Below are 12,502 nucleotides of genomic sequence, written 5' to 3'. Positions count from 1 at the left end.
TTACTAGTTGTTTCAAAATGTATGTTAGCCCCCTGGTTTTTATAGTTCGCTTCAAATCAGTCTCTATAGTGATCAGTAGTGTTTGTAAGATATGAGAATCGAGGGGCCTAATAGCAACTTTAATAATTTAGGGACTAATTTCATAATATATTGAAGTTTTTTTATAACTCAGCTCGAAATCGAACAGAAGACCGTGGGAGCTATATTGGAGCCTTCAAATCGCCTTGATCACCCAAAGTGGGTCATAGTATATTTAAGATTTAAGGAATTAATATTGAAAAAAGCCTTATATTCTTTCGTAGTAACATAAATATGTTTGTTAGATAAAAATTATATTCATTAATATTACTCCATCAGATCTTTAACATATTAAATTAGTCTCTCAAATTATTATTAGGTCCCCCAAATTTTATAATTTGCTTCTACTAGCCTTGATTGGAGGGATTAGTTTGAACCAAGTCATAAGAATTGTGGGATCTAATAGCAGTTTCAATAGATAAAACTTATTTCAAAAATATTAAAGAATTTAAGGGACTAATATAGAAAATACATTGTTTATAAATGTAAACACATTTGGTCTACAATAGTGAGTGGTAGTTTTTTTTTTTTTTGCAATTGTATGTACAATTTTCATAAGGAAAATGATAAGTGCATTACAAGGGTTGTATTATTCTTGTACTAGTATACACAAAAAACAAGAACTCTTTTTTTTTCTTCCAATTTATAGGAAAAAGTTCTATTGTGTATAGGAGTATAAGAATAGTGTAACTATTGTGTACAGTTCAATACTCTTTTCATTTTTTTTTGCATTTTTTACAAGAAAGAGCACTAGCTCATATTTAGTCTAGCGCAGTGCTCCGAGCTCACCGTTGTGCTAGGTATATATTGGACTGCGACTAAGGGTGGAAATGAATCGAATTTGATGGAATATCTGTAAATTTGAATTTGAACTCAGTTTGCTCCACAGCTAATTCGATTTCGAATTCATGCCAAAAGCCTAGAAGGTGTTCAAATTTCATTCGGCATATTAACTAGATATTCAGTAATTATTCATGAATATTTGTTACCACACTTGGCAAAGGCATTTGATTCTTAACCATGAGGTCATGTATATTATTTATTTTATTTTATTTTTACATGTTGCATAATTACTTAATGATTATTATGATATGTTACTACAACTTGTAAATTCATATATATTTATCGATAGTAATAGTAACATAAAAATTAGTATAATGTAATAATGTAGAAGTAGGGAGCCATCTCATTATTGATTTTAGAACCATGTGAATTTATTTTCTATCAACTTTTTTTAGCAAATAAAAAATGTAATTTAAGCTAAAACTTGCATAAAAAATTATTTCTAATAGATATTTTGTTATTATATATGTCTGATCGTGGTAGATATCTCAAGTGCAAAAGATAATATCAACTTAGAAGAATAAACTATAAAACACAAACACATAGTTAATAATCAATTGAATCTAATATACATTTGGTTAAATTTTATTTGTTCGTGAGTTGAATATTAAAAAATATTTATCCATAATTAAATGAACTATACGAAATATGACTAAATATTTAGATGAATAATAACCAATTAGTTTATTAATCATTTGGTTCATTTTCACCATAGTTGCGACAGTTTTCGGCTTAGGGGCTGTTTGTTTGCCTAAAAAAAAGGAGGGAAATCAAAGAAATGGAAAACTATTTCTAAGAAAAATTGTTTTGAGAATGTTTGGTTGGCTAAAAAAAGAAGAAATCAAAGAAATGGAGATGATGTTAGTTGTCACATTATTATAGGATGATGTGAGTGATTTTTTAAGAAAACTTGTTTTGATATTGTTTGATGGCGAAAAAATAAGGAAATGAATTATAAGAAACCTATTTCTTGTAATAAGTTGTTTTCTTTTGTTTGGTTCATTCTTAAAAATAAGAAAAATAGATGAGATGAGATGAGTTATCATTATATTATTGGATGATGTGACCCACACTTAAGGAAATCGTTCTCCTAGCTTTTTGGGAGGAAATGAGTGGAAATAAAATGTTAATGAGATGAGATGAGTTGTCACCACCGTATTGGATGATATGAGTGATTTGAAATGATGAGATGAGATGAGTTGAGTGATGTTGTGGATGAAAATAATATTTTATTAGATGAGATGAGTTGAGTGATGTTGTGGATGAAAATAATATTTTATTAGATGTGATGGATGAGTTGTTGGATAAAAATAATATTTTATTAGATGTGATGGATGAGTTGTTGGATAAAAATAATATTTTATTAGATGTTGTGGATAAAAATAATATTTTATTGGATGTTGTGGGTGAATTTTAGGGATGGAAATGAATAAATTTGTATTTTTTGAGATTTCCACATTTTCGTTTCCATTTCTCGGTTTTTATGAAATCAACCAAGCAGACGCTTAGGCCCAATAATTATTTGTACGCATCACGGTACCAAAAGGATCGCACTAATTCCTTCTCTGCTATCTCACCGGGCTCGTAGAATTCCCAAATTCGATAACCGTAATTCCCAAATTGAAAACCCTAGTTCCGTCGTCGACTCAAATTCGTCCTCGTTCGTGTCTTCTTCCTCTTAATCGCCGTTTCTCAAAATCCCTCATCGCTCGATTATCATCGCCGTTCGATCATTATAAAGTTGATCTTAAGACTAAAATTTGGGGGTCTACCTTTGATGATCAATGGGGTTATCGTCAACGGCGGCCAACACTGGCGAGGGATTCCAGTTATGCATCTTCGACTTGAGAAGGGGGCAGCTTGAAGGCCAAGAGCTCGACAAGATCCTCTTCTTCTTCCCTTCTGACTGTCCGTACACAGCTCAGTTGTCAGTGGTCGGACTTTGCGAAGGAATCATCACGTTTACAAGGTCAATCCTCAGCCCAACTGAGGTTTACTTATGATTTGAACCCTAACCTTTTCTCTGTATGCCTTTCCTGCATTGTTCTCTTAATTTGGGAGAAATCTGTTAAAGATTGAGAAAATTTGGGTAACTGAATGATTTGTTAAGAAATCTATACCAATCGTGTGTGTGTCGTTAGTGGATAAATATACAAGTACCTGAATTTCCTTGGATTCGACACGCAGGACATGCAGCCACAAAACTGTAGAACTAATGCAAGCTGAAGAGCTATAAGTCAATGCTTCTTTATTCATACCAAACCCTTGATTTTCACTCTAGTTGATGAAATGGCCTGCTTACTATTGCATTCCTGATTGAGGCTGAGAACAGTGGCAACCCAATAACAAACTACAGTGACTTATTGAATCAATTACCTATTTTCATGTATTTTGATGTAGTAGTTAGCTTTTTGATACTATGAAAAAGAATGATCCTATGGGGCAAATCAACTGTCATGAAATGTGTTAGGGCTGGGCATATTCGGTTCGGGTCGGTTTTAAGCCCAATCCGCATCCAATCCGAATTTTTCAAATTCTCAAAACTCTCATCCGGATCCAGATTTTCCTCCCTTCATCCGAATATTCGGCCCAACCGAAATTCGGATCGGTTCGGATCGGTTTTGGGCCGAATTAATTCCATTTCACAAAAAATTACCCACACCTGACATCATTACCTATTAATTTCTGATGAAGTATAATTATTTGTCCATTTTGTCTACTTAATTTCCCCCCCCAAACTATGAAATATGGAGCTTGTTTGAAGTAACACCATTGCCGCAACTAACAAAAAAACTAAAATCAGTGAAATGAGTGCAAACCATATCAACAAGTACATATCATACCACAATAATAAACTCATTAAAGAGTTACTTAGTTACAAATCATACAAATAGTCCAGAAATAATTAAAGGAACACCTACATAAGTTAGAGATTTTCAAGGTTATCGACATATAATTTTGGCCAGTGTTTTGTTTTTTAGTACATTAGGTTGGGGGCAATTTCAAGATTTTTCGAAAGGAATACAGCTGGTTGAATTAGTATGAGTTTTGACATGGTGCTATGTCTTTTGACAGTCTCTGGATGCAATGAAGAGCATTTGGAGAGCGCTTTCTCTTGTTGACATGGTGCTATGTCTTTTGACAGTCTCTGGATGCAATGAAGAGCATTTGGAGAGCGCTTTCTCTTGTTTTTGACTTAAAAAAGTCTTTAACCTTTGTGTTGCGCCATAGCCTAATATCTGTTTTATGTGGATTACATTGTTTTCTGAGATTTCTGTTGATAAGTTGTTTTCTTTTATCCGAATCGATGTGATGTTGGTTGTGTCCCGAGAAGTCTGGGTTGTGCTCAGTGAATTGAAGGGATAGGTTGCTGATGAAGGACTTTGGGTTATTTTTTGGAACAGATGCTCAACCGTTGAGGATTTTGAGCCTAGGGTGAAAGTAATAAGCTCTGGTATAGTTCACTTACTGGGAGAAATGGAGTTAGGGTTAGGGATTTTTTAGTATTTATATTAGAAGATTCGGTTCGGTTTTTTCGGACGGTTCAGGGGTTCAAACCGGATCCAAACCGGTTTAATTCGGTTCGGGTGGTTTAGAGTCTTCTTCTTATCCATTTAATCCGGTTCGGTTAACCGACCCGTTTTTTCGGACGGTTTTTTCGGTTGAACCAGTTTTTTTCGGTTTTTGCCCACCCCTAAAATGCGTTGTAGTAATTATTTGTCTTTTAGGATCAATTATTCATCAAGATGGTGAGATTGAGGATGGTGCGGTTCATCAAATCAAATTGGCAAGGTTAAGTAGAGTACTTCTAAAATCCTATGTCATTGTTGGATGTCTATAAATTTTTATAGGACAACTAGAAGACCCAAAATGCTTTATGGATCACGGTGTTGGACAAGCAAGGAACAAAACATTTGCAAAAATGAGCGTAGTAAATATCAGAACGTTACGATGTAGGAGTGCATAATTGCATTTACACTAAAATATTTGATAAGAAATGAGTGCATTCATAGGAAGTTAAAGGATGCTCCTATTGAGGATAAATGAGAGAGACTGAGAGAGTCATTTTGATTGTTTGGTCATGTGCAGTGGAGGCAATTAATGCGTCAATTAAGAAAAGTGATATTATGACTAATGGAGAAAGGAGGACTAGAGTCTTGAGGTAGGCTTGTAGAAGTCGGGAACGTGGTACGTTATAGTGAACCACAACTTGAGTCTATTGTCCAGGATTTGCGATGGAACGTGATCCAATTCACCAATTCCAGCCACCTGATTTTAGAATTCAAACTAGTTAAGATTTTGGGTGAAAACTTCTTTTTGAGGTAGTAAACAACAGAAAAAGTGGGAAATAAGTAAGTAAAGTATACACACCTTAATAGCATTATGATTCTGAAGGTTATTTTTCAATTACTGATATCAGCTAGCATATTTCTTAAATTTGACTCTTGCAGAACCTCTGATTCTACATTTAAGAATCGAACCTAAAGCGTACAATGTTCACTGGAGTAACTTATAAACGTATCCTTTACCCGCTTCCAAATGAGCGGCATACTATGCTCCCGTACCTATCCCATGAACCGTAATGAATTGAATTCCATGCGACTATGTGTAGGCCTAAGAGAACTTGTCAGATGTTGCTAAGAAGAGATTTGATAAAGATTAGCGTAGTGGAGGATATAGCCACCTGCATTGAGTGAAAGAGTGAGATTAATATAACAGGCCCTAGAAATTTGGTATGAAGGGGTTGTTAGTTGGCTTTTTTGTAATTAGTCTTATTTTCAGACTTCAGTCTTTGTGACTTGCACCTATTAGCTTCGAATCTTGGAGAACTTTTTCTGTTTAATTTGATTAGAATAGAGATTATTGATTATTAGAATAGTTGCTTTAGCTGTTGTGAATAAGCACTCCATCAACCTTTTCTTTTAGTTATTTTTAATTTAAATTAAATATACAACTTTTTTATCAAAATCCTCAAGGTCACATATTTAAATGCACATATCATTCAATCTTTTTTAAGAAACACACTATAAAAATTTGAACAAATGATCAAGTCAAAAACTGTCAAGGGCACCATAACCCAAATGCCGATCGTATCACACCTACCTCTTGTATTGTGTATCATTCAAAGTAGTACACACACACACAAGCACGTATAGACACACATACTCCCCCACCCAAAACAAAACAAATTTGGTAATGTTGGCTAGAACTTATATGGGATGAACACGGACGGACCTATGCAACTAGGGGTTAGTAGTCTCCCGTAATATAATTGTCCCTTGATCTATGGTTTTCTTCCTTTTTAGCTTCATTTGATAGGCATATAACTCTTTTTATTTGTTAGTTGCTCTCATTTTCCTTTTCAAATCTGCATTTGTATCTCCACATAATACAAAAATTATCTTTGTCACCATCTAAATTTGTAACAAAAGATGGATTTATAGGAGGCTACCTAAATATAATTTGATCTTGGAGGTTGAATTGTAGTCCTACCAATGCTTTCTTCTATGGTGTTTGTGAGCTTGTTGAACTATCTTTTGTTATGAAGGTCAATTTGGTGCTTCTATAAGTTCTCTTCTGGACTATGCTTTTTCTTTATAGGATTACAATATCTGTTTATGTTATCCTGTACTGTTGATGATTTTGTCAGCTTGGTGTGGCATACCTCCAGTTGCGTCATTATTGTGTTGAATTGTCAGTATATTATACTTCATTCTTGAGAATTTGTTCCTTTTTCCCCTGAACTCTTTTCTAATCCTTTTACTTTAATACTGTTTTTGTGATTTTGATTATATTATGCAAATGTAAATTTATTAGACCTGACACTATTATGACTTCAGTGCAATGCTTTGCTCTAGTTAACTTGACGAGATTGCGAGATTCACATATTCCCAATTAATAAAAAATCTTGTTTATGCAGAATCTTCTCTCCAGAGGCTGCTTCTGAGGTCATAGAAGCAGAGAGACACTCCCATATTTTCTATGAGGCCGAGCCAGATATATGGATGATTATGGTACATTTTTGAATTTTCTCGATGTTTTTAGGTCTGCTGCCAATAGAAGTTATTCTCTTGGTAACTAAACTTATATTGTAACATATACGGATAGCAGCATGTTTGATGTAACTTCATAATTGAAGGATCCAAGCTAATCGCTATGTAGTTGATTTTGTTGTTCTTTGTTGTTTTCCAAACGGTACAGTAGAGAAGAATATTAGCTGTATCTCTTGCTATTAATGACCCTTTCATAGTTCAGTCTTCCTTTCCTACTTAACATAGTTAACATATTGCACATCCTTTGCCGCTATTGCAGGTAGCGGAGAAAAATAAAGACATTGAATCTGTTTGGCGATGTGATGCACTTAGGCAAGTTCTCAAGGAAGTGCATTCTCTTTTCATAATGTTTCATGGATCTCTGAGGTCTTTGCTTGATAAACAACCAACTGGTGAACTTGCTCGAAGTCAGTTGTATTCCTTTGTCTTAGACTACTTAACTGGTAAGAGAGCACCTGTCTCAATCTTTTTACCCCCTTAACTGTCTTAATGTTGTCAAGGTGTTCAACTGTTAACATCTCATGTTTCATATTAATCGGCAATGCTCTGGCCATACTTTTTTTTCTATTAACTTAGGCATGTTTTGTTTAATTATTTTAAATGCACATGTTCTAAATCCGATGTCTTTGTACTAGCGGAGTTTCATGTTGGCAAAAGAATCCAAATGCCATCATTTCATGAATGTTTAAGGGAGCGCGGGACTGTTCAGATGCTGACAATGTCTCGAGAAGTGTCTATTGAAGTTCAGGTGCATTATCATAATCTTTGTGCTACAATGTTCTGTTCTCATATTATAGTTACGAGATCATAAATACTTGTTAACTGTGAACGAGATTGTGGCTTTATATGAAACTTTGAAATTCAAAAAGGGAGTAGAAGATTTCCCTCGTATTTTATCCAATGTTTCTTGAAATACTAAGAGACTTCTTAGGGATCCTTTTATCAACTTCTTTATTCCCAATTGGTTCCTTTTATTGAAATTGCTTAAATTATAATGGGAAATTGTCTTCATAAATTTGATTAGTTGCTAATTCCTTATATTGAAATTGCTTAAATGATAATGAGAAATTTTCTTGTGCACATTTGATTAGCCACAAATTGAAACGGTGAAAGTTAACGTGCAAGGGTATGGGCAGCGTAACGAGGTCACCTACCTATGTTCCGCCCACTTAGAGTGTGGCTACCCACTTGAAACACATTTGAGACAGTTGCGATTTTTTCCTCGCATTCAAGTCCAAAACTTGTCTGTAAGGAAAATAGCTTTGGAGACTTTGGTGAATGGCCGAAATGGAAGAGGAGAAGGAATGTTAAGCAAATTTTTTGAATATTTAGTTTATTGGTATCTCTATCTATATATGTTATATGGAAAAATGGGTATGAGTTGGTGTCTCATTTTGCTAAATGAGATACCAAGAGATGGTCACGTGGTGATGCCCATACTAAAAGTCACATCACATGGGTGACCTCATCACTTTTATCTCTTGGTAGCTCGTTTAGCACAATGGGCTGTCACCTCACAACCAACAATCCTATGTTATATATACATGTAAATCCCCATACATTGCATTTTACAAATTTGTCATGTTCCCTATCCATATCTCTACAGATACCCATAATCAATTTTGAATAATTATGAGTGGCAACAAATAATAATTCAAACTCCCCATAGTCAATTTTGAATAATTATGAGTGAAAACAAATAATAATTCCAGCTGGGCAACCATCTAAGATCCAAGCAAACAATCAATAGGCACTTAGGATTTGTCCAATAAGAGATGGATTTCATACGGTTTGTAATGAAAACTTGCCATCTTGTTAAATGGTTGTGTCGGGAGCAGATCCAGAAATTTTGGTCATTGGAGGCAAGACTACAAATCTACAAATATAAGTAGTATATGAAATTTTTACCTAAATATTAATGACACTAAAACTAAGTAAGCATGTATATGTACAACAAAATTGCAGTAGGATTATAAATTATTTGTATTTTGAATTTTAGTAGAGATAAGATTCTAAACCTTATATAAACGGTTTTAGATTTTCATTATATTTAGAGAACTATGAGGGATTTCTTTTGGGGGGTGTTTGTCGGGACGTTTTGGTGGCTGATTGGAGTCATTGTCCCACTGGGATAATTTTAACCCTTTGGGATAATTTGAGTTAGACAATTCATATGACGTCTTTTTTGAAATATGATATTTATGTATCAATGTATTTCAAATTTAACTTATTACATCAAATCATGAATAAAATAAAGTAGTAGTAGTAGTAGTAATAATAATAGTAATAATAATGATAATAATAAAATTAATCTTTGAATATTTTTTATGTATATCCTAATTTGTATGATATATTAACAATATTTTAAATTTCGTTAACACCATTTTGACTGAGTTATCACCATTTTGTCTTACTTTCGGAATTCACTTGCTAATAACTCTATAACATTATGTAATATGTATAGTTCAAAGTTCAAATATCGGCTCAAGAAAACTTCAATTATATTTCAGATTTATTTCTGATAGCAAAAGGTTTAATTGAACTAACACCATTTGGAATTATTGCCAGAATTCACTTTGCATACTTTTATGTAATATGCGTAGGCAAAAGTTCAAATATACTTTAAAGTAGTTTCAATTATATTTGAGTTTCACTTTTGACAAGCTAAAATTTTAAGTAAATATTTTTTCACTGAAAATTATTTTAAGATCAACATTATTTGGAAAAAAAACCCATGTATTTGTGTCTTCTATGAATCATCTTAAGGCAATCATAGGTAATATGCTGGGGTACCCAGACATGCTTTTTTGCTCCACGAGTCCTCACCCGACATGTATTAGACGCGGACTTGCCAAGGATTCGCTGAGGATTTGGTTCTAAGAGAAAAGAAAAAAGGCGTTGGGGGATCATTGCCGCTAGCGGGTCTCACCGTCGGATGCGCCGACGGACTCAAAGAGGGAAACTTGAGAGCTTACCTGGTGGCGGCACTCCATTTCTGCTGTCGAGCGTAGCCATGGCGGCGGCTTCCAAAGCCCTAAAAGTGAAGAATGGGAAGAAACGAGATAGGAAGATCCTTATTTGCTTAGTATTCGTTCGGCTGGGTTTTGTATCCAAAACCTATCAGATTAGAATGAGATTAATCGGGTTTGGACTCGGACCTAATACTGTCCCATTTAATCAAATTTATTTAAAAGCGGGTCCGACTTGTAAATAGATCCAAACCCGAACCCAGAAACCTGATTTTTTGGAAAATTATTACTAGATCCCTGATTGATCTAGAAATTATTTTGAAGTATACCAGTTTCTTATATTTGCTGTAAATTAGTTTTAGCCCATTGATTGAACCAAAATTGTTCTAGAACCCATCTAAATATATAGAATAATTTCGACCTAAAAGTTGTAGAAACATGCATATACAATTAATTCTTTATTTATAATGCATATACTAAAATTAGCATACACACGCTGTAGCTATTTTAACTTTTTAACTTCTACAAATTTGTGTGTCCCCATATCCTAACTTTTACAAATTTATCGTGTCTGTAACCATGTCCGCACCCGTATCTGTGCTACTTAGGTAAAGAATCTCTCGATTTCACAAAGAGGTACATGAGATTAATAGCTAAGGTCTATGATTTATTCGGGTCTATGTGGCAATTTTCTAAACACAACAGCGCCGTAATACAACCATGTGAAGGCAATCAAATCTCATCAATCAAGGAAACCCATTCAATTGGAAACATATACTTACCAACAAAACCCCATATAATAAGATATTATGAAGTCCACAAATAAAAAGTAACCAAATTGACAAAATAAGGTCAACAACCTTGCCAAAGACCATGATTCGAGCATGGTGGGGACCAAATTGAAGTGAGCTGCTGAAGGTCGCTGTAGAGAGGTACTGAAGGTGATTAATGTGGCTAGAGAGAGACTTAAAAGGTGAAGTCGCTGGTATGCTAAGCTGTTGATTGGGCTCGTCGAAAGCACTGCTTGAAGAAGTAGACGGCCGGAAGCTAGGAGACTTGAGAGGAGATAGGGGATGAAGATTAGGGGTTGGAGGAGAGGAGTGGAGGAGGAGGAAGGGCGGAGTGAGGGTCACTATTTGATTTTAGGGCTAGGGAGCAGGAGAGAACGCAGATCTAGGATTGAGTTTTTTTCATTGTATTCTAGTGAGAAGTTTGGGGTAAACTTGATGTTGGGGACAAAAAATCTATTATACAGTTGGGGTAATTTGGGAATAGTTGGGGGTAATTGTGCCAAATTGTCTCAAAAACCAACAAGACTATAAAGTAGAATCTCAGTCTCAATGATCCAATAATAACACTAAAAGGTGTTGTCCTAAAAATTATCCCAGTTACCTAAAATTTACACCAATGAATAACCCCCACCAAAAAAAAAAAAATCTATGAATAACATTATGAAGTTTAGCATGTGGATTGCTAGTTGAGTGGGCATGTGAATTGTCAAGGCGTAAATCAATCTTTCAGCTTACATGTCGTGAAACCGATCTAATCACTAGTTATCTTAGTTCTTTTTGTCTTAATTTGTTTTATTTTATTTGTTCCTTTACTTTATTCTCGTGTACCCTATAATATTTCTTTCTGCTTTTACTAAAAATCACAAAAATAAACCCAGTCTAAATTGCAAAGAACTAGTCTCTTAAAACTCTTCTCAAGTAAGTTCTTCATGATGTCAAATGACATCCTCATCCTTTTGATTTTGTTTATTCACTGGCTAATCATAGTCAAGTCCAAGTTAAACCCAACATACCCCTCTTCATCTTCTCCTTCGTCGTTCCTGAGAATGGAAAGCAAAAAGGAAATCAGTGCTTCAATTGCAAACAAACTTAACCCACAAGCTTCAATAGTTCGAAACCGTTCCTCATAAAAGGATTTAGGTGTTATATTGAACAATCTTGGAGGCTTGCGATCAGTTAGTGATAAAGTAGGGGTCAAATTGCTTAATATCCAATGTATTTGTTTGGGGTTAGTGGTGTTAAGTGCCCCTATTGTGGATCTGCTAGTGGTTGTGCACTGAGATTGGTCCATCACAATTTTAGGCACTACTTGTCTAGTCATATTGAGGGTTTGTACCAAACATAAGTTTTTATGTTTGGTAGTGAGGTGATATATTCCCCTCCACTCATTGAAATCGGGACTCACATTCACATGGGTTGGGAAGTGATTGAGAATTGTAATGAGTGAATGGGAATATGACACCTCACTACCAAGCATAAAATTTGTGCTTGATACCAAGCATACACATTTCTCTCTCTCTCATATATATATATATATATATATAAATAATGAGATTATTTCAGTTTCTTTGTAGTGGATATATTGGCCTAGTGTTCAGGTCTTAGGTTTTCTAGATTAATTTTAAACTGAGAGTGTTTTGTCTAGAATATAGTGTATTATGTTACTACATGCATGCATATGTATTTAGTGTACTACATCTCTTATCGATCACCAGTAGTTTGCAACTGGTGGTTTTTTTTTTTTTTTTTTTTGGGGGGGGGGGGGGGC

General features: G+C 34.6%; 1 protein-coding gene across 2 annotated transcripts in view; it reads left to right on the top strand.

The window, feature by feature from the left end:
- LOC109848284 (vacuolar fusion protein CCZ1 homolog) overlaps positions 2,421-12,502 on the top strand; it is a 23,565-nt gene continuing 13,483 nt past the window's right edge. The window contains exons 1-4 of one of the 2 annotated variants that reach the window (XM_020418832.1): positions 2,421-2,890; positions 6,842-6,935; positions 7,234-7,417; positions 7,613-7,722. In XM_020418832.1, coding sequence (XP_020274421.1) covers positions 2,706-2,890; positions 6,842-6,935; positions 7,234-7,417; positions 7,613-7,722 — 573 coding nt within the window. In that variant the 5' untranslated portion in view covers positions 2,421-2,705. Of the gene's footprint in view, positions 2,891-6,841; positions 6,936-7,233; positions 7,418-7,609; positions 7,723-12,502 lie in introns of both variants that reach the window. The other variant, XM_020418090.1, reaches the window with a different exon arrangement.

This window comes from Asparagus officinalis, chromosome 1, assembly GCF_001876935.1.
Source record: "Asparagus officinalis chromosome 1, Aspof.V1, whole genome shotgun sequence".
Taxonomy (NCBI): Eukaryota; Viridiplantae; Streptophyta; class Magnoliopsida; order Asparagales; family Asparagaceae; genus Asparagus; species Asparagus officinalis.
This window is presented reverse-complemented; position numbering and strand designations above follow the sequence as displayed.